The 19770-nt window shown below is 57.5% G+C and overlaps 9 protein-coding genes across 9 annotated transcripts; 5 read left to right on the top strand and 4 right to left on the bottom strand.

Annotated features, from left to right (window-relative positions):
* Nucleotides 1–191: 191 nt before the first annotated feature.
* On the bottom strand, nt 192–2414 carry SCHCODRAFT_01189514 (uncharacterized protein; the record flags this gene model as incomplete). Its single annotated transcript, XM_003032294.3, has 7 exons — nt 192–591; nt 679–753; nt 817–973; nt 1021–1147; nt 1217–1319; nt 1383–1578; nt 2308–2414. The coding sequence occupies 7 exons, from the start codon at nt 2412–2414 to the stop codon at nt 364–366; spliced, it is 993 nt and encodes a 330-aa protein (XP_003032340.1). The 3' UTR covers nt 192–363.
* A 114-nt stretch (nt 2415–2528) lies between these two features.
* On the top strand, nt 2529–5025 carry SCHCODRAFT_02667644 (alpha/beta-hydrolase; the record flags this gene model as incomplete). The annotated part of the gene is made up of 7 exons (XM_003031848.2): nt 2529–2597; nt 2648–2936; nt 2988–3869; nt 3950–4118; nt 4205–4658; nt 4771–4866; nt 4921–5025. 7 exons carry the CDS (start codon nt 2529–2531, stop codon nt 5023–5025), a joined length of 2064 nt encoding a protein of 687 aa, XP_003031894.1.
* A 276-nt stretch (nt 5026–5301) lies between these two features.
* Nucleotides 5302–6165, top strand: SCHCODRAFT_02625350 (uncharacterized protein). Its single transcript, XM_003031849.3, has 3 exons — nt 5302–5647; nt 5697–5880; nt 5936–6165. Exons 1-3 carry the CDS (start codon nt 5588–5590, stop codon nt 5989–5991), a joined length of 300 nt encoding a protein of 99 aa, XP_003031895.1. The 5' UTR covers nt 5302–5587; the 3' UTR covers nt 5992–6165.
* SCHCODRAFT_02283747 (uncharacterized protein) lies at nt 5974–6905 on the top strand. Its single transcript, XM_050342271.1, has one exon. The coding sequence runs from the start codon at nt 6194–6196 to the stop codon at nt 6674–6676; it is 483 nt and encodes a 160-aa protein (XP_050199939.1). The 5' UTR covers nt 5974–6193; the 3' UTR covers nt 6677–6905.
* SCHCODRAFT_02283791 (uncharacterized protein) lies at nt 6836–8655 on the bottom strand. Its single transcript, XM_003032295.2, has 2 exons — nt 8510–8655; nt 6836–8459 (listed from the first exon to the last, which is right to left on the bottom strand). The coding sequence occupies exon 2, from the start codon at nt 8406–8408 to the stop codon at nt 6996–6998; it is 1413 nt and encodes a 470-aa protein (XP_003032341.1). The 5' UTR covers nt 8409–8459; nt 8510–8655; the 3' UTR covers nt 6836–6995.
* A 1807-nt stretch (nt 8656–10462) lies between these two features.
* Nucleotides 10463–11489, bottom strand: SCHCODRAFT_01093495 (uncharacterized protein; the record flags this gene model as incomplete). Its single annotated transcript, XM_003032296.2, has 2 exons — nt 10463–11192; nt 11251–11489. The coding sequence occupies 2 exons, from the start codon at nt 11487–11489 to the stop codon at nt 10463–10465; spliced, it is 969 nt and encodes a 322-aa protein (XP_003032342.1).
* A 3353-nt stretch (nt 11490–14842) lies between these two features.
* SCHCODRAFT_02625339 (ATP-utilizing phosphoenolpyruvate carboxykinase) lies at nt 14843–17225 on the top strand. The gene is made up of 6 exons (XM_003031850.2): nt 14843–15151; nt 15206–15463; nt 15518–15600; nt 15653–15718; nt 15770–16585; nt 16635–17225. Exons 1-6 carry the CDS (start codon nt 15061–15063, stop codon nt 17013–17015), a joined length of 1695 nt encoding a protein of 564 aa, XP_003031896.1. The 5' UTR covers nt 14843–15060; the 3' UTR covers nt 17016–17225.
* On the bottom strand, nt 16838–17706 carry SCHCODRAFT_02541509 (uncharacterized protein). Its single transcript, XM_003032297.3, has 3 exons — nt 17586–17706; nt 17454–17539; nt 16838–17399 (listed from the first exon to the last, which is right to left on the bottom strand). Exons 1-3 carry the CDS (start codon nt 17642–17644, stop codon nt 17188–17190), a joined length of 357 nt encoding a protein of 118 aa, XP_003032343.1. The 5' UTR covers nt 17645–17706; the 3' UTR covers nt 16838–17187.
* Nucleotides 17707–18038: 332 nt separating this feature from the next.
* Nucleotides 18039–19573, top strand: SCHCODRAFT_02577993 (uncharacterized protein). The gene is made up of 2 exons (XM_003031851.3): nt 18039–18079; nt 18126–19573. Exon 2 carries the CDS (start codon nt 18152–18154, stop codon nt 19490–19492), a length of 1341 nt encoding a protein of 446 aa, XP_003031897.1. The 5' UTR covers nt 18039–18079; nt 18126–18151; the 3' UTR covers nt 19493–19573.
* Nucleotides 19574–19770: the final 197 nt, after the last annotated feature.

Below are 19770 nucleotides of genomic sequence, written 5' to 3'. Positions count from 1 at the left end.
AGATGGGCGAGCATACTATGGGTGTCACCCAACGTGACACGCTCCCCTTAGTGCACGTGATCGTGACAGAGTTGGAACCCTACCGGCTTGTGGCTTGCCCGCTCCCTTCACAGGTTAATAAAGACCAAAGACAACTGGTGTCTAACAAGTCATCCTCTCCGTCACTTTAGGTCACGATGGGCACTTGGTATGGAAAAGTTCGTGTCTTACTTTACAGGGAAATCCCTCCCCCAAGACCGAACACTCGACGTAGTCACGCCCGCGCTAGCCGCCTCACTCCGTCCTCGAAGTTCGTAATCCTCCTCCTGGACGCTGCGTCCATCCCCGATGGTTCTACTGCTCGACCAGTCCTCCCGATTCCTCTCATTCCGTCCATTCACGCTGTCCCAACTGCACAATCCCTCCCCTCGATCCCGAGGGATCCCCCTCGCTCAATGCCTCCCCACAGTTCGTAGCGAAGCACAACGATTCCCTATGATTAGCAAAGCGCAAAGGCTCCGGAACCCCCGTGGTATGCGTGCCAATCATCGCCTGCGCGGTCGCATGCTGCTGCAGCGTGACAACGAGCACGACGAAGGTCGGGTAGATGCCCTGCGAGTATGCGACGTCAGTGTCAATACGTAAGGCAAAGTTCGATGTACAGGAGGATGGCAGCAGACGGGAGATCAAGACACGCACAGCGAGAACGGGGGTGAGCGCGCCGAAGTTCATCAGGTATTCCACACTTCGGTTGATCGAGCTCATCTCGAGGATCTGCGTCGGTCGACTGGGTCAGAATCGGGAGCGACTCGGAGACGACGTAGAGCAGGAACGCACCCAAACGATGCAGTACACGACGCCGGACTCGACAAGAAGGACGAGTATGCCTCCGACCTGCCCGCCTCCAGACATGAAGCTCATCGACGCGCTCACGTTGCGTCTGTACAGCCTGCGGGCATCCATCAGACTACACTCTTTTCCGACGGGAAGCGCGCTGGCACACGAGAGACGTGCTTCGAAGTGCGGCAGACCGAGACTTACCAAAGTTTTATCCCCACCAGCGCCGTCGCGACCGCATTCGTGACCAGCATCGCCGAGCGCGCGATGGTGTGTGGCACGGGCGAGTCGCTCATGTTCGCTTGGAGCGCGCCGTTGACGATAACGGCGACTGGTCGATGCGTGGCGAGGGAAGACGTCAATCAGCCGACGGTTAGGTCAAGTAGACTGCGGAACTCACCCGCGCTGTAGGCCATGCACAATAGGAGGAGCGCCTGCGCGACGCGATCGTTTGGCCACAGGATCCACGCCCTCCATACGACGATTGCATCGCTGATAATGTACTGGCACGGAGATGATTTGAGCAAAGTGGGTGTGAGGCGTGAGGCGGCAAGATGAGGACGCACATTGAGGCGTGCCGTGACCGCATGCGCAACGTCGAGCTTACTGATGAGGGTAAGGTAGCGGGAGGGAGGGGCGCCTACCCCGATCCTCAGGAGGAGGGAGAGTAGAATCACGTAGGTGATCACGCCCAGCGATGTAGAGAAGAACAAGAGGGTGACCAAAGCATTGAGTATGCGAGAGGCTCTACTGCTCTTGCGGCTGACAGTTCAAAGTCAGATGTTGGGTATCATTTGATACAGAAACAAGGCGCTTACACCAGTGCTGGGATCGCAGCGAAGAAGAGTCCCGTTTGTACACCCAGAGGCGCACGTCAGTATGACGGCAGCGTGGAAGTCAAATTTCCTTACCATAGCACAAGAGCAGCGACCCTATTCCTTGTATTGTGATTTGCACGTCTGCAACATCAGATGGATTCAAGAGATACGACGGCATGTACGGCCTTCATACGGCCCTATTCCCGCTCTATGGTGTTTGTAATAACGAAAGGGAAGCAAAACAGAAGGGGGCGTGACGACGTACTTATATGTGAGGAGCGGTGCCCTCTTGCAAGGGTCCCACAAGCGAGAGGAGCTTAGAGCGATCGGGGCTGTACAAGCGCCGATGCTGGGCGTCGTAGCCAAACAGACTATCAGGGAGCTGTGCGATAGCAGGGGGTGCATTTATCAAGGCGTGGGGCAGCAAAAGTGTCAAGTGGAAGGGCCGGTGGCGTGCACCAAGTACTGCAGTTACGTCCTCGTTACCATCGGCGGAGGTGCGAGACGACCAGCGATGTCGAGAACTCCCTGAAGTCGTTCGAAGACGACTTGCACCATATATTAAAGCATATTTCAAGCACTGACTTGTTCAGTAGAGGAGCGGAACAGTGCTGGTCAATGGCTCATGTTTCGAAGACATGGCGGTCGTAAACAAGCCGCGGCCGGGACGAACAAAGGGACTTCCGGATCGAGGGATTCGGTCGATGCCGAATCAATCTCTAGCGTCAAGATGACGGCGAGCGCTGGCGGTCTGTGGTACAGGCGTTTCTCTGCAAACATCTCGAGTCTAGCACCCCTGAATAACCATCTCATGCTCCTTGACTGAATCCTTGTCTCCAAGAAAGAGGCTCCTGGGCAACTCCGACAGCACAAGCATCTTCTGTACGTGGTAACATGGGTGCTGCTCGCGCATCGTACGGGACATGGGATTCCCCGCTCACTGTTGAGCATGTCGTTGAGAACGTGCGTAGTCGTTCTTGCGTCCAATACATCTCGACTAACGACGTGCCCAGGCAGCAAACGTCTACGCTCAGCCAATCTTCGTCGATCCTGTCACATCCAAACTATACCTCTCCGACTCGCGTCCTTCAGAGGGAGGCAGGACTGCGCTGGTAGACCTTGATACCGGGAAGGACGTGATTCCGGGGTCGCAGTGGAACATTGGTACCAAGGTCCACGAGTATGGTGGCGGCCCGGGCGTGTTGGCCGTCCGAGACGGTGTCTTCTACTTCTCGCAGCGCAGCGACAATCGCCTGTACCGCTTCAGGGAAGGAGACGGTGATCCCGTTGCAGTGACGCCAGGTGCGTTTCTGACCCCCCCTGTGCCGAAGTATGATTGACCAGCGATCGCAGAGAACATCAACTGGCGCTACGCCGACTTCGACATTCACCCAATCCGTCCCCACCTCCTTATCGCGGTCCTAGAGGACCACACCAAGCCCAACCCTGCAGACGTCACTAACTCCCTCTGTGTCATCGACACCGCCAACTCCGCCGTCCATCCCCTCACCCATGGCGCCGACTTCTACGCCCAGCCGCGCTTCTCGCCCGACGGGAAGAGGATCACCTGGCAGCAATGGTATCATCCCGACATGTCCTGGACCGGGTCCGAGGTCTACGTCGTGGACTTCGACGCGGACAACTTCACCGCGAACGCGATCACCCACGTCGCCGGCGCACGACGCAAGGTCAGCGTCGTCTACCCGACATGGGCGTCCGCGGACACCATCCTCTTTCTCTCAGACGAGACGGGGTACTATCAGCCGTACAAGTACATTGTCGGGCTCGGCACGCAGCCGACGCCCGTGTTGCGCGAGCCGACGAAGTTCGACTGGAACGGGAACTCGCCGGCGTGGACCTTTGGCTGGAGCTTCTACGCCGCGCTCGAGGATGGCCAGCACGCGATATTCACGGGCACGAAGGACGGGCGGGCGGTGTTCTTCCTGGTTGACCTGCAGTCGGGCGAGAAGCACCAGTTGGACATCCCCTATGTGACGGTCGATTACCTGCGCCTCATCCCCTCCGACGGGTTGAGCTCAAAGGTTGTGTTCGTCGGCGACCTCACAGACGATGGCTCGGCTACGGTGCAATTGACCATCACGCCTTCGTCGCCGCTGTCATCCTCCACATTTGAAGTTAAGAAGCTCTCTTCGCGTCCAACCGTCTTCTCAAGAGGCGAGCTCCCCCGAAATCTCGTCTCCCAGCCGCGGCCCATGACCCTGACCGCGCCGGATGGTGAGTGTAGCCTTTCCAATCTTCTTGCTTTCTCAGCAGCGCTGTAGTTATATCCTTCGAGATTCTGACCCTCGCTTCAGGTCACGATATACATGTTATATTCTGGCCACCTAAGAACCCAGCTTACACGGGCGGCCTCGACGGCGAGAAGCCCCCCTGCGTCGTGCAAGCGCACAGCGGGCCCACCGGCCTCACGCCCCCAAAGCTCAACCTTGAGATCCAGTACTACACGACGCGAGGGTGGGCCTGGTAAGTCGGCACACTTGCGCTGAAGTATGCCTGTGGAAGCCAAAGCTGCCGCAGAAGCGTCCATCACTCACGACACACCACCTTAGGCTCGAAGTCAACTACCGCGGCTCTTCTGGCTACGGGCGGGCGTACATGGACGCCTTGAATGGTCAATGGGGCGTCGCCGACGCGGAGGACTGCAGCGCAGCTGCTGTCCGACTACGTGGACACGAAGCGCATGGTCATACGCGGGAGCTCTGCCGGAGGGTACACCGTGCTCTCCGCACTCTCGTTCTCCTCGAAGCCAGCGTTCTTCGCGGCGGGGACGTCATGGTAAGTCGTCTGCGTGTTTCCAGTACAAGTGTATTGATTGCGGCCCCTAGCTATGGAATCGCCGACATCGCCCTCCTCATGTCGAGCAACATGCACAAGTTCGAAATGCACTACATCGACGTGCTCATCCGGCCAGAGGGGCAGTATGAGGCGAAGGAGGAGAGGGACAGACTGTATGCTGCACGGTCGCCCATCACGCACGTCGAGAAGATCGTCTGTCCGTTGTTGGTGAGTGGTAGCTTTGTCTGACTTCCGCATTTTGGGCAGCAGTCTTTGCGTGCCTCGCGTTGAGACGGGTACCCCGCCCGCTGTATTGTACACAGCGCTGACAACCCCGCAGATCCTCCAAGGAGAGGAAGACACCGTCGTGCCCAAATCCCAGGCGCAGGCCATGTACGACACGATCAAGGCACGCGGTGGCGTAGCGGAGATGCAGGTGCGCAGCATTGCTAGTGCTATTTAATCATACCTAAGCTCACCGTATGCGCAGGTCTACCCAGGCGAAGGCCATGGCTTCCGCAGGGCGGAGACTGTGCGCGACTGCACGGAGCGGGAATTGAAGTTTTATGAGCGGATACTGGGATTGAAGAAGTGAAGTATATGTATAGTGTTGTACTAACTTGAATTGTACTCGATTTCAGCACAGTGTCGTTGGTCTTCCTTGTGCGGCGTGCCAAAGGGCAGGACAGCACGCTCCCTTCTGGAGATGAAGTCCGCGAGAAGGAAAGACGCATTCATGACATACGGTGACGCGTTGAGGTGTTTCGCCGCACATTGCCTTGGCGCTCATTGTTCTATTGGCAGGCCCATTGTCCCAGGCCTATCCGACAGTCGTTGAGAGCCTATCGGCAATGCCCGATGGCCTAGAGGTTCGAACTCGTCATATCCAGACACGCGCTTTGTGACAGCGTGCGAGGCGAAGGCAGGGCGAAGGCGAGCTGAAGCTTCCATTCTCCTGGCTTGCTCCAATGACGCTGCATCGCCCATGCGCCTGAGCTAGAAAAGAGAGTTGGGGGCGGTAAGAGAGAGTTAGAGGCAGTGAAGGCGGCGGGGGCGTGTTCGGGGCTACATAAGGAGGTTCCTTGGGCCCTGGCTCTGCATCTTCTTCGCTTATCTGACGCCACTTCCCCTCGCCAACAAACTATCCTACAATCGTCATGTCTCCATCCAAAACTTCCGGCCAGTACCACGAGAAGAAGGGCACCTTTAAGAAGACCGTGCGTCGCTCTGCCTGACCTCTCCTTCCCTCGCTAAGCATCCCTCTAGATCGGCAGAATCTTTCGTATGCGCGGCACCGAAAATCGCGGTCGCCTAGAGCACGCCGAGGGCGAGGGAGAGTACAACGCTGCCCGCGCCGAGGGCTACGCGGAGGGCACCGGCGACCGTATTGCGGGGAAGAAGGACTCCGTCGTCGGCGCCATCACTGGGGATCGTAGTCAGCAGCATTCTGGTACGTGGCGTCGATCAAGAGAGGAGAGGGCTATGACTGACCTGACTTCTCACAGGCAGCGCACGCCAGAATAAGGGCAACTGGAAGCAGCGCTTCAACCGGAAGATATAGGGTTGAGAAACTTCATAGAGGGTACGAGACGTGATTCGTTGCCGAGGTTGGATGTAATGTACTACTACCCTGCTCGAGGATATCCGACCCCACCATGCCGTATTTATCATCTAGAGAGGTTCTTTTCCTGAAAGCTTCAATTGTTGCCGCTGCTACAGAAGAGCCATGATCGCGATGGACAACGGCGTGAACAACGTGCAGAATGTGCGACAATTCCTGGGACCAAATTGAGCCTCCTACCCTGTTCATTGCTCTTGCTCCTCTAGAGTGCCAGAGGAGAAGTCGGCACTCCATTCCATCCAGATCGGTCCAAGATAGTACTTCTGCACCAGCAGGTTCTGTTGTGCATGCAAGTGACACTACTTGCTCCCTGGTCCCGCAGCTCAGCTCTCACCAGGCTGGCAGTGGGAGCCTAGCAAAGCTCGCATCACCGTCATCCCTCGGTTTCACGCATTTACCAAAGACCAATAATGATATCATGCGTAGTCAGTCCTCCCGGGCAATGCGACGGTCAGTATGTAAGTACAGCGAAAAGCGACGACGCGAGGGGAATAACCACCCGACGAGGGGGAATAAGCACAAGATGGGGCCTCGTCCGGCGCAGCAGGCACACGCAATATACGTGGGGTGTACGCGAGGGAAGATGAGTGTACGGCAATGCAAGATGGAGCAAGATGGACAGTGAGTGTAAGAGAGCGGAAGGCTGGCGCGCCCGCGGACACGCCGCCAGCGGTAGACGCAGCGGCGGGCGCATAATGGACGCCCGCCCGCGCGGCGGAGCACAGACGTCGAGACGAAGGTAGTGTACAGCGAACGGCCATATGAAGGCACGGACAAAGGTAAGTGGGCGGGTTGATTAAACACTGTGGTCTGCGCAGGTAGGTTGATGAGGAGAGCAGGGTAGGGCGGACAGGGCAGTCGGTAGAGCAGCGAGGCGAAGGATGGAGTTCGGGGAACGCCTAGCGCGCGCGCCGAACGAACGAGTATCGGGCGTGTCTAAGAAACTAGCGTGCGTTGGGGCTGGGCGAGTGCGGCGGGGTACCCATCACTTCGGACGCGTCCGAGTACGCACTCGATACGGTCATGTAGGAGTCATGGCGCGGCGGCGATAGCGAATTGTGGGCGCCGGTGTCGAGGACAGCGATGAGGTTCTGGAGCGCGCGGTCGTTGGTGACGACTGAATCATGCGTCGCCGCCGTGGTGGCAGTCATGGCGGACGCATGTCGCGTGACTGGGTCGCTGAAGGGGTTCGCGTCCTGGAACGGATCTTCTGCATCCGCCGGTGGTTCCACAACGGATGGTATCGAGCGCCCCTTCCCTTTGTCCTTCTTGGGGGTCAAGGTCGAGGATGATCGTCTGCGGTATGTGCCCTCCTGGCTCTTGAAGAAGGGGTTCCCAATGCTTCGCCGGTTACTCAATGGTGTGGTGGGTTCATCCGGAAGCGCAGCGTGGGAAGTCGGCGGCGAGAAAGGATTCCGCGGGTCCGCGTCAGAGCTGGGGTCGAAGTTGAGGACCTCAGCGGTCTCCCACTGGTGCAAGGGCGACGCTTGGGCAGGCGGCGTTGGTATGGCTACTGAGAGCGAGGGAGACATGCGGCCCTCCGCATTGCTTGACTTGAGACTGGCAAGCGAACCTGTCGCGCTGTCATGCCATGCGAAGGCCGGTGTGGTCTCAATACGGTGCAGGAAGGGACGCGGCGGTTCAGGCTCGTCGGGACCGGCACCAGCAAGCTCGCGGGCCAGATTCGGGTGGTACACGCCGAAGGACGACGGGAGAGGTTCCTCGAAGGACTTCTCCGTGGTGTGCGTGTACGCGGTGCGAATGCTGGGCGACTTTTTGAACATGTTCTCCATCCGCGTGACCCCGCCCTCCACCTGCTTCGTCTCCGGGTCCGTCCAGTGGTCGCTGCCGCTCTCGCGGTCGCGCCCGTCGCCGAGCTTATTCCAGAACTCCGCGCCAGACTGCGAGCGCGCGCGGTCGCCGCGCCGGTTGGAGAGGGCGGATATCGACCGATCGCCGCCGCGTCTACGGGGCGTGGCGCGGTTATACAGCCAGATTCCGAAGAGCACAATCAGCGCTGCACCAGCGAAGGCGCCAACGCAGGCACCGATGACCGTGCCCAAAGGGAGATCGCCCGAGGACGCGTTGGAGGACGATTCGGGCGTGGCCGTTGCGGAGGCGGACGTGGACGACGGTGATGCAGTGGGGGTGGTCTCCGCATCGGTGACTACCACGGACTGAGTGCCTGCGAGGCCTGGGACGGGCCCTGTGTAGCTAGCGGAGTCGTCGCCTCCATCCGTATCGAAAGCGATGGCAGTTGCCGTCTGCGCAGTGCCTGCAGTGTTCGAAAGGGTTACACTATCGTCCGAAAGGCCTGTGACATTGCCCTGGCGCTTCAGTCGTCTGTACGCGGGCATTGTGTATGGTGAATTAACGAGCGTGGGGGATATACAGGCAGTAGCTGCGGGCTGTGCCGCGCAAATCAGCACTAGCTTAGCGTCACTAATTGATCACGTACACTGGGCCTTCATGCGAGGATGAGGGCGAGCACAAAAAGCGCCGAGGCGAATGGGGTCGGCGCTGGCGAGGCCGGGAGCACGTCGTGGTGAACGTCGAGAACGGTGACGGCGACGATGAGGGCGACCGTTTGCATCCAACCACGTGCGCATGATGGCAACCGATCACCTGATCAGCCCGGTTACCGGCGTGCCTTGTCCGTAAAGTTGGCGTACTTACGAATGCACGATGAGTCCAGCTGGATCTCTGAAGAGCTCGTAGCTCATCAGTCCAGCGGGAGGATTGACGATGCGCAAGTCAAGGCTGCAGGTCTCTCTTGCTCGGTTCTAGAAAGCAGATCACGGCATCGGAAACTCACCTCAATCTCTCCTCATGGCCAGGCCTCCTCGGCATTGATTCTCAGTCGCAAGACTGCGCGGCCGTCTGAGCTTCCGCAGGCCGAATGTTCAAGCATATGATGCCAGCATACCGGCTTCCCGGGGTCACTGTCGTGGAACATTGCGAGCATCGGCGGCGAAAGAGAGGTAGGATCAGGGAAGTACAAAGCAGAGATGGCTCTCCCCATATATGTGATATGCAAAGCGCTATACGAAAGGGTGGTCTTTCATTCGCTTCGGTTCTCCCTGTCAAGGTGGCGTCGTTGCACTGGCATGATGCGTACCTCTCTCCACTTACACTGCTGATTTATATCTTGGCCAAAGGGGTAATTTTGGTGCGGCAGCCGGTCACTCGCAACACCTCCCTTCGGCATCCTTGTAAGAGACGAGCACCCTTTGAACAGACTGAGACTGAGACGGTAGAGAAGCTTATACCGATCTTGGGCTACATGCTATTGTGCCGTAGAAGTGGGGTGGAACGTGTGTCAAAGAACGCTGCTAGGATTGTAGCGCATACTTATGCAGTCAAGAAGTCTCATATGGTAGCAAGATCTCGGCATGAGTACACAGACTTGGAAGGTCTGGGAACTGAGTATGAACGACGCCCTCGAAAGGCCTTGCCGAGCGCAAATGATTAACAGTGCTTTTTGATCACGTGCAATGTTGAACTTGGTCACAAGTGACAGTCACACATTGTGACCAAGTCCAAGAGTTGCAAGTTGCTCTTCGCACGCTGAACCACCACCTAATCAACGAGTTTGGAGCCCTTTCATCTGTGTTACACTGCATGCAGGGACCGATACACATATCTGAGCAAACCAAGAGTAATGGGGTGGAAGGTGGAACGGTTGAGAGCAATAAGGAAATAACGATACTAATGTCAGTTAGCGGGTGTCTATAGGTGGATTTGCACCAAGTCTATAGGCAGGGATGATGTACCAGTCTACAGGCGGGGATTGTTGTACGCATATAGCGCAGGATGGGATAGGGCGGGCAATATATGGTGGGGCTGGGCTCGCCAGTGGCCGAACCTCTGACTCGCCAGTACAGAATAGTCATGTAGGGACGAGCGAATGTGTCAAGAAACAACAGATGAAACGGCCAGAAGACAGGTATGGTACCAGTAGACAGGTGTAGTACCAGTTGATAAGTCTAGCACTGCAGCACTATCCGCGAACAGAGCTAACCTGCGGGAGGAGAGCAAGGATAGCATGCGTGGGTGATGTTACATGGTCGTCCTACCGGAGGCGGCCGGGCACCGGAGTGGCCCATCGGCCACCCGGCGATGCTATGGTGGAGAAGATGATTGGACAGATGGATGGAAAGAGGAATGCATGAAGAGGGTGTATGAAGAGGGGATATACGGTGGGCACGACGAGCAGCGAGCTATCGCCATGGCCCCGAGTCTCGGAGAATTCGAATGCTGGAGTCTTGAAGGACTCGAATCCCGCAGACACACGTCGGGGTCGTAAGAGATATGTACATGAAGCAGGATGGGGTATGCGGTAGCGTCCTCGTTTAGTGATGTCGCACGCCGGCGCCCCTCCTCATCGACGTCGAACGACCCCTCTGCGCGGTCAGAAATTCGACCACGAGATGCACTCGTCCCTCGACGAGAACCCGGGCGCGTCGATGCGCACCGTGATCCCCAGGCTCGTGCTCCGTATCGGCCGCTCCGCGCGCAGGCCCTTCACGGGCTTGATGAACACCCACGCAGGCACGACGCCCATATCGACCGCCGCCTCCGCGGGGCGGAAGAGGCTCGTCTGCTGCGCCGGCTGCGCGGGCGCCTCGCGGCCCACGACGCACCACCCGTCGTCGAAGGTCTGCACGAGCGTGACGCGCTCGTGGAGGCGCACGGTGAGCTCGTCGGGGAGGACGGGGTCGAAGAGCTGCCGGATCTTGCGCGGCTGGCCGCTGAGGGACATGCCGGCGCTGGAGGGCGCGGACGAGTAGCCGGACATGACCGAGTAGCGCGAGCCGACGGAGTGAGCTGAGATGAAGGAGTGGCGGGGTGCGTTGGGGTTGAGCATCGAGGAGCGGGAGGGGACGGCGGACGTGGGGGAGTGGAGGGCGACAGAGCTGCGCGAGGCAGTCCCTGCAGTGATGACAGAGTTGCGCGATCCGCCGGACGAGGTGATGGTATGGAAGGGCTTCGGGAATGCGCCGCTATTGCGGTAGAAATCGAGGATGTCCTGCCGGGACTGGCGGTGGGGGCGCGGTTGGATCGTCGTCGCAGGAAGTACAACAGAGCGCGTGAGCTGCTCGCGGGAGAATGTGTTGGGGGCGCCAGATTTGGGCCGCGGACTGCGATTACGATAGCGGTCAGTAAGCGGAAGTAAATCTCGCCGTCGGACGGACGCACTTTGCCTTCTCATTCTGGGAGGAGGACGAGAGGGAGGACATGGAATGTGTGCCAGGCTGCGAGGTCTGCGTGTCCTCGGCGGGCTTGTTGCGGTTGCGCACATATCGTACCGCAAGCGCTATCGTTATGCCCAGGACGAGGACGACGATAACGGCGAGACCCGCGACATTCGCGCCAAAGCCCTTGTTCTTGGGGTCGAATGGGCCGGGGTCCTTGTCTCGAGCGTGCAGCACGGGCATTGAAGGAGAGGGGGAAGGGGTCCGGCGGCAGAGACGCAATGACAAGATGACGGTGCCTCTGCGTAGGCCAGAAGTTGCAGCTGTATGGTCTTGTAGCAGCTACGCCAGCGCTCCAATAAGGCGGAGGAGAACGAGCGAGGGGCAAAGGAGCGTGGGGGGACAAAGAGCGGCGGGCGCTTGCTAGCGGCTGAGTGGGGGGATGCAGAAGCAGAAGCGCGCGAGAAGGCGCGGGCGGCCGGCCCTGGCTGGTGGGAAAACGCGGGCTATCGACGCCATCGACGTTGCGACGCGCCTCGGAGATCGGTGATGCATTTTGCCAAATAGGGGTGAATAATTGTTGCCCGATTGATCCTTGTCGGCAGTCACCATGTGTATTTATGAACTCTTGATGAACGGCGAGGCGCTGTGGCGGACATAAAAAGCGTGAGCGCCGTCGACGATGAGCTTGAGGTACCTGCCACCTGGACAACGGAGGGCCTCGTACCGTGCACGTACACCTCCTTGAGCTCAAGCTCGAGCTTGAGCCTCTGGTTTGCGGGCCCTCGGTACGTACGCCTTGGCTGCGCCCCGTCACGTACGCTGCGGAGCTGTCTGTATTGCTTCCAAAAATGTCGAGCCAGGCCAAGCCCGGCGTCCGTAGCTTGACAACTGGCACGCTCTCACGCGTCCAACAATTGCCAGGGCGCCGTTGCGCACTTTCCAAACGAACGTCCACTCTTCAACTTCAAGAACGCACGACACCCTGCAGAACACACCGGGACTGCGATGGCCGGCTGGAATCTCGACGCCTTGCACCGCTGACGAAGGATGTGTAAGAAAGGTGCTTGGGAACCACCGCCAATGAGCGCACTAGAGACGCTCGATCGGCGAATGTTCTTTTCCAGACAGTGCACGCGCCGCCTCACCGCAGGTGAGGTCGAGGCTAGTCCACAAGGAACCTGACAAGATGAGGGCGCGCATCAGTCAAGCGAGAGCGCAACGCTTGACCAAAACATGATGCCAGTCGGCCGATCGAAGATTCCGTAAGAATCGAACCTAGAGACAGCTCAGACGAGAAGGAGATCGAGGCGCAAACACAGGTACGAGAAGAGGGACTAGCATTGCAACACGAAGACTGATACACGCGAGGGAGGAAGATGATTCGAAACCTAGACCACAAGAACATAACAGTGAGGGGCGCAGGAAGTCTTACTGGGGAAGGAAGTCAGCGAGCGTGATCAGCAAGGGAAGGAGGGGGATCAGGAAACATAAATGGTGTCCTTCATACGCTTTCGCGAGTCGGACATATGCTTGTCATTGTTTCGAAAGCATCATGCGAAAAGGATTCAAGAGAGAAAGCTCACCATGCGCTGGATGTTCCAAAGAGGTGGATAAGACTACGTGAGGGACATGTCAGTACGAAGAGCAGGTGAGATATAGGAACCATTGATGATCGGATGCGTAAGGCGCTTCAGTGGGTGGTGAGTGCAGAAGCACGGTGCCCAAGGTGTGGTCGCATAATGAATATATTATCATCACAAGCGCGCAGGTATAGCGGGGAGAGGACGTGGTGACGGTCGAAGAAATGTACTGGGCTGGCGATCGGCGGAGGGATACTTACGGATCCTGGGGTTTGTGCGTTAGTAGAGCGTACAAAGAACAGACGGATGATGGGAGTCTGTCAGTTGGTGATGCATGTTGCGAGTAAGGATCATCGAGAATCGTCACCGACTCGGAATGGATAGATATCATCGTACAGGAGATGGACAGAGAAAGGTACTCACAAGGCAAAGCATAGAACGATTCAGAGACAGCAAGGCATATGAAAAGGATGAACAAAATATGTTGTATGTGACGACGGGTACAAGGGGACCGAAAGCAAGGGAATGAGGCGCGTCGCGGACGCGTCGTGGAAGGAAAGAAAAAGGTATTTGGTGTTGCTTGGACTTGCCGGGGTCATGCGGCGACTTCAAACTCCGCTCGGCATTTGCCGGAGACTGGACATGAGACGCGTCGATCGCGTCCTTTTTTCCGCGTCCTCCTCTTCTCCCATCCTCCCCTCCTCTTCCCCTCTTTCCCTGTCTTCCACGATCACGACGAATAAGGGTTGTCTTCTTCTGAAGGTGTGTATGCTCTTCCTAGCTCTTGCACAACGCTCCTGCGGCATCCTTTCCAAGATGATCCTATAATTCAGTTCTGCTTCCGAAGGAGAGATAATCTCTTGTGGACAACCTGATACCAAAAGACTCTCAACTGATACCTCCTACACCTTCCCCCGCCATTTCACCAGCCTTTACTGACATCCACTTCCCAGTCTCGCGCGTTTTTTTTGTTTACTGGTCGATCGTATCCGCTTTTAGGTGAGCATTTCTTCTTCCCCTCACCTTTCTCTTCGCCTCCGCCTCCCCTCGTTTGATGAGAACAAGTTCATCCATTCTTTGATTTAATACCCGTTTCGCTCGATGTGACATCGGGCAGCCGTCAGGCCATACGCGTCTGCGCCGTTCTGGGGCAGACGTGTCGCCCGCGTCGCGTCAAGCGAGCGGGGGATACGAAAACACCGGCTTATCTGACTTTATATCCTCCCATCCTGCCTATCTCTCACAATGACCTCGCTTGCTGACGCTTCTTTCCAGACGACTTGTTACCTATCGTACTTCCCCCATCACCCCCCTTCCGAGTTCACCCATCGAAATCTCCGCTCCCACCTGTCTCTATCGCTTTTGTTGTCTATTCACGTATACGAGGGTTACTTCTTGCATGCGGGCTTTATGTCTTCTCACGTCGGAGTACCTATGAATATATTGTCATCACCGTTATCACGCCGTCCTTGAAGACATCGTACGAAATTCTCATAGTTCGTTGTGGTTTCCTGTCTATTCTGAGTCGAAGATGAAGCTGAGTAGTGTCAACATGGTCGGTGAGTGAGGTGATCCCTCTTGCGTTGCCGTCGGTGCCCGATGTTCACTGACGCTATCGAAGTGAGCTCGCATACGTCCTCGATAGCACCAGAGGCGAAGATGATGGTGATCCCCTAATCACGATCAAGCACCGTTCGAATCGGATAGTAGGTTGTGAAGAGATACGTACGATCTGGTACGTCCGCTCTTGCCCTTGTATGGCTCTCGCGGGATGACCGAATACTTTCGTCCTCTCTCATTTACAGATCGCGCTCCACTACAACGCTGCCACGAATGCAGACTTCACCGAAATATCGCAGTGAAGAGACGCGCGAGTGAGCGCGACCGGAGCGCCGGCGGTCCGCGTGCCCCGTGATGTTAGAATCCAACATGTGATATACGGAGGTTCCGCCCTGGTTATGGCTCCCCTATCCCACCTAACCCCACCCTCATTCGGACACTCACGGTCTTACATGGAGATCGATTGGTAGTGCTCGGGCGAAATAGGAACCAGCACGGCAAGGTAGGAGCTTGCGTTCCCGCACTCGCGAGTATATAAGGTCCCACTTCCCCTCCTCGTTCCCTAACTTCCGCACCCACCCACCTGTCCTCTGTTCTGCGAATCGGACGCCGAACTTGCCACCTCCCTGCCAAATATCGCCGCATACGGCCTTACCCACACCCTCACAGCAATGGTCGCATCGCACACTACCCCGCACGTTACCCCGCACATCCTGCACAAGCACTACGCGCAGACGCAAGACTCCGATCAGTACAACGAGCGTGCGTACCCTTCTCTCCTTCTCCCTTCACCATCCCCCTGACATCGCCCTGCAGTCATCGGCCGCGACCTCGAATACTTCTCGAACGCGGGCTTCGACATGGACCGCATCTGCATCAAGCGCAATGCGCCTGTAGCCCTGCTCTACGAGGACGCCATCCGGAACGAGGGCGCGATCATCTCCTCCTCGGGCGCGCTCATCAACTTCTCGGGCAAGAAGACCGGCCGCAGCCCGAAGGACAAGCGCATCGTCTACGAAGAGACGAGCAAGGACGATGTCTGGTGGGGGCCCGTGAACGTCAAGATGGACGAGCGTGCGTGCCGGTCTTGGTCGTGTGCTTGGTAGCGGCAGCTGACAGCGTATCCAGACACCTTCGAGATCAACCGCGAGCGCGCGATCGACTACCTGAACACCCGCGACAACGTCTATGTCTTTGATGGCTACGCGGGGGTGCGTGACCTCCATTCCGTCCCCGATGTCTCGTGCTCATTGAGTCTTGCAGTGGGATCCGAAGTACCGCATTAAGGTCCGGGTCATCTGCGCGCGGGCCTACCATGCTCTGTTCATGGTGCGTGTTCAGTCCTCGAGATCGAGGAGAATGTACTGACGTCGCCCGCAGAACAACATGTTGATACGCCCAACGGAGGAGCAGCTCGCAAACTTCGGCGAGCCCGACTTCATCATCTACAACGCCGGCCAATTCCCCGCGAACCGCTTCACCAAGGGCATGTCCTCGACCACCTCCGTCGAGATCAACTTCAAGCGCATGGAGATGGTCATCCTCGGCACCGAGTACGCGGGCGAGATGAAGAAGGGTGTCTTCTCCGTCATGCACTACCTCCAGCCCGTCAAGTTCGGCCAGCTCTCCCTCCACTCCTCCGCCAACGTCGGCATCGAGAAGAACGACGTGACGCTCTTCTTCGGCCTCTCCGGCACCGGCAAGACAACGCTCTCCGCCGACCCGAAGCGCCCGCTCATCGGCGACGACGAGCACGTCTGGTCCGACACGGGCGTCTTCAACATCGAGGGCGGCTGCTACGCCAAGTGCATCAACCTCTCCGCGGAGAAGGAGCCCGAGATCTTCAACGCGATCAAGTTCGGCAGCATCCTCGAGAACGTCGTGTACGACCCGGCGACGCGCGTGCCCGACTACGACGACGTGAGCATCACGGAGAACACGCGCTGCGCGTACCCGATCGAGTTCATCCCGAACGCGCAAATCCCGTGCTCCGTCGACCGCCAGCCGAGCAACATCATCATGCTCACCTGCGACGCGTTCGGTGTGCTCCCGCCCGTGAGCAAGCTCACGCCGGCGCAGGCGAGCTACCACTTCCTCGCCGGCTACACTTCGAAGACGCCGGGTACGGAGGATGGTGTTCTCGAGCCCATCCCGACCTTCTCGACGTGCTACTCTGCGCCTTTCATTGTCCTTCACGTACGTTTATCCCTCTCTGTTTCTTCGATCCGTCTAACTCTGCTTCCAGCCCGGCCGCTACGCCGAGATGCTCGCCGAGCGCATGGCCAAGCACAACGTCGACTGCTGGCTCATCAACACCGGCTGGACGGGCGGCAAGTTCGGCACGGGCAAGCGCTGCCCGCTCAAGTACACCCGCCGCATCGTCGACGCCATCCACTCCGGCGAGCTCGCCAAGGCCGAGTTCGAGACGTTCGGCACCTTCGGGCTCTCGATCCCCACCGCGCTCGAGGGCGTCCCGCGCGAGCTGCTCAACCCCGAGCTCGCGTGGCCGGACAAGGCGAGCTTCACGAAGGAGGTGCGCAAGCTCGCGGGCATGTTCCAGAAGGCGTTCGCGTTGTACGAGCAGGACGTCGACGCGGGCGTGCGCGCCGCGGGCCCGCAGTTGTGAGAGGCGCGGCGGCGAGATAGATTGGGTGCGGTTGCTATCTATCCTTCATTATTCTTGCTTTCGGCTCGGATCGCATCGCATCTTGTACTAGATAGACAGACATCCACTTGTAGTATAGCATATCGAATCATGCATTTCATGACAGAATCGAGGGGAGGACTCGGCAAGATAATCAGACTGCTGGCACCGTGATAGTCACTGGCTCGCCGGTCACAGTTGTTGCCCACTCCGTCCAAGTCGCCGTCCACGTCGGGTTGGGCACCGTCGTAAACTCGGTGCGCGTGACGGTGTTCGTGGAGTTGCAAGGGGGCGTATTGGCCGCTCGTCTTGGAAGAGTCGGCATTGGGGTCTCATAGACGTAGGACGTGCGATGGATCGTCGTTGCTAGTGGGGTAGAATCAGAGCTACTCAGGAAGTGATTTGAAAGCGTGTACGCACCTCCATCAACGGTTACAGTAACCGTCGATCCGGGATATGGGTAGTAGGTCGTCGCGGATGTCGTTACATATGTCTCACAATAGGTCCTAAGCGTCATTGAGCGATGAGATGCATGTAAAATTCGCTACTTACGTTCCACTTGCTTGCGCGGTGATTGCCAAGGTCGCTAAAGGCAGCAGCTTCAAGGCCATGAGAACGGAAAATCGCTTGGTAAGGTTGTGTACAAGAGATCAGAGGCTCTGCAAATGTTCGATGTGAGACAATGAGGAGAGAGCTTGCTAGCTTGATGGGCTTTATAGTATGGGCGCCACGAGTCCAGGCTTGTCGATGACACCTGCCATGACTGATTCAATCCATCGTGCCTAACTAGTATATATAACCTATATTGCCCCATGCACCGCTTCAGGGCGGTCGACAATTGAAATGAATACGATGGCTCTTTATAGCAAGTACTTTGCCCGTCTCTTACGCGCCGACCACGGAGGGGCATGAAAGGCTTTATGATTCAAGATCAAAGTTGGACTTCGGATGATCACGTGAAAGTCATGTTACGCAGGGACGCAGCGCCTCGTGGATTATTAGCTTCTCCCTCCGACGACCACCATCCAGACGTTGATACTACACGTGTACGCACCTCCAGGAATCCGAGAAAAATATGCTTACCGATGTCAGAGCCTCCGGACGACAACACGCAAGGCATGACCGGGATTCATCAACTGCCGACCGAGACGCTGACAGAAATACTCCTCGCCGCCTTGCCCAAGTACTGGTTCCGCTCAAGGCCATTTTCAAAGAGCCTTCCTATCAGCCACGTCTGCCGTCGCTGGCGCACCATATGCCTCGAAACCCCAAGCCTATGGCAGCGTATCTGGTACGTCCAGCGTAAAGGAGAGGACGACTGGCGCGAGGAGGATGTCACAGCCTTACGCGAATATCTGCGACGATCAGCGGGACAGACCCTTTCCGTCACAATGGGGAAGTGCAGTGCCCTTACCAAAGGCGCCATGAACCCGGTTCTGCCGCAGCCATGTGTTCGCGACCTATGGGCTTTGGTGTTCCACGAGTCGCGGCGCTGGCGCGTCGTGCGCTTGCTGTTTGGCGAAGGTGTGCCGATCACCGTCCCATATGAGGAGCCGCTGGATCTCCCGGAGCTGGAAGAGGCGAGCGTGATGTGCCCTGCCGATATCGACTTCAGATACCCAATCGAGTTCAGGAAAGACTCCGCCTTTCGGTGGTTCGAGAACGCATCCAAGCTTCGCCGCCTTCGCCTTTCCGAGCCCTTCTCCACGACGGTGATGAAGGTTGCGTGGGCGCGTCTTACCCATCTTCATCTTTCACGGGGCAGCGAGCACTACTTGCTGCAGTATGTCGCCGAAATCCTCCCGCTCTGTACCTCTCTTGTGCACTTAGAGGCTTCGAGCTGGATCTACGGAATCGAGGGCGTCCCTGTCGTGGAGATGCCCTCTTTACGCACGCTCTATCTCGGCGGGGACGCGATCATCCTATGCTGCTACCTCCTCGTGCCTCGGCTCGAGAGGTTTGCATGCGATATGGATACCTATGACTGCCTCAAGGACCGCCGCGACTCATTCCTCCTACTCTCCGAGCGGCACGCCCTCGGTGATTTGCGTCAGCTATATCTTACGAGTTGGTTCGACAACTGGCGCTATATCGACCCCATGCTGGAACGCATGCCTGGGCTTACCTACCTGCACATCGACTACTGTCTGGCACGACGAGTCTTCAATCGTGTCGCTAAACCCCGCAAAATATGTGGTATCGGCACGATTGCCTCCCTGAGAACGCTGTCTCTGCAGATGGACGAGGGCGAGTGGAAGAGTCCAGCCATAGCGGCACTGTTCGTCGCGGAGCTTTTGAAACTGCCCAACCTCGCCAAGTTCGAGATGTGGAATGTGGAGGAGGGTCTCGATGATTCGGAGTTCAATGACCAACGCTTGGAAGGACTACGCGCGCGCGGAGTAGTGATAGAGAAGCACCGCGAATATGTTCAGCTCCCTAGAGACTCAGACGTAGTATAGGGGCCATATTAAGTTCAAACCCAGGTTTGAAATCTTTGGCAATACTTGTCCTCAATTGAAACTCTAAGTCCGGAGGTTTTCTCACCATTGACAGAATGGAAAGGCTGTTTTTGTCTTCAACCTGATGACGAGTTCATGTCCGGAGCTCGGCTTCGAAGGCGGATACATCACAATGGAGCTGCCTCTTTCAAAGCCATGAACCATGGCCTCTCAATATACACAAGGCAGACTGGTCCTGTCGAGCTCAAGCGGCTGGTTCGTGACGCATGTTGTCACAG

The sequence above is a fragment of the Schizophyllum commune genome (assembly GCF_000143185.2).
Source record: "Schizophyllum commune H4-8 unplaced genomic scaffold SCHCOscaffold_6, whole genome shotgun sequence".
NCBI lineage: Eukaryota > Fungi > Basidiomycota > Agaricomycetes > Agaricales > Schizophyllaceae > Schizophyllum > Schizophyllum commune.
The sequence above is the reverse complement of the archived record's forward strand: the minus strand, read 5'-3'. Positions and strand labels throughout refer to the sequence as shown.

Excerpts from the sequence above, each read along its gene's own strand:
- SCHCODRAFT_02625350 (XM_003031849.3), top strand. The coding sequence starts at position 5,588 with ATGTCTCCATCCAAAACTTCCGGCCAGTACCACGAGAAGAAGGGCACC. Across the intron at positions 5,648-5,696 it reads AGGGCACCTTTAAGAAGACC|ATCGGCAGAATCTTTCGTAT; the intron begins GTGCGTCGCTCT and ends GCATCCCTCTAG. Across the intron at positions 5,881-5,935 it reads TCGTAGTCAGCAGCATTCTG|GCAGCGCACGCCAGAATAAG; the intron begins GTACGTGGCGTC and ends GACTTCTCACAG.
- SCHCODRAFT_02283747 (XM_050342271.1), top strand. The coding sequence starts at position 6,194 with ATGTGCGACAATTCCTGGGACCAAATTGAGCCTCCTACCCTGTTCATT.
- SCHCODRAFT_02283791 (XM_003032295.2), bottom strand. The coding sequence starts at position 8,408 with ATGCCCGCGTACAGACGACTGAAGCGCCAGGGCAATGTCACAGGCCTT.
- SCHCODRAFT_02625339 (XM_003031850.2), top strand. The coding sequence starts at position 15,061 with ATGGTCGCATCGCACACTACCCCGCACGTTACCCCGCACATCCTGCAC. Across the intron at positions 15,464-15,517 it reads GAACGTCAAGATGGACGAGC|ACACCTTCGAGATCAACCGC; the intron begins GTGCGTGCCGGT and ends CAGCGTATCCAG. Across the intron at positions 15,601-15,652 it reads TCTTTGATGGCTACGCGGGG|TGGGATCCGAAGTACCGCAT; the intron begins GTGCGTGACCTC and ends TGAGTCTTGCAG.
- SCHCODRAFT_02541509 (XM_003032297.3), bottom strand. The coding sequence starts at position 17,644 with ATGGCCTTGAAGCTGCTGCCTTTAGCGACCTTGGCAATCACCGCGCAA. Across the intron at positions 17,540-17,585 it reads ACCGCGCAAGCAAGTGGAAC|GACCTATTGTGAGACATATG; the intron begins GTAAGTAGCGAA and ends AATGACGCTTAG. Across the intron at positions 17,400-17,453 it reads TACTGTAACCGTTGATGGAG|CAACGACGATCCATCGCACG; the intron begins GTGCGTACACGC and ends CTACCCCACTAG.
- SCHCODRAFT_02577993 (XM_003031851.3), top strand. The coding sequence starts at position 18,152 with ATGACCGGGATTCATCAACTGCCGACCGAGACGCTGACAGAAATACTC.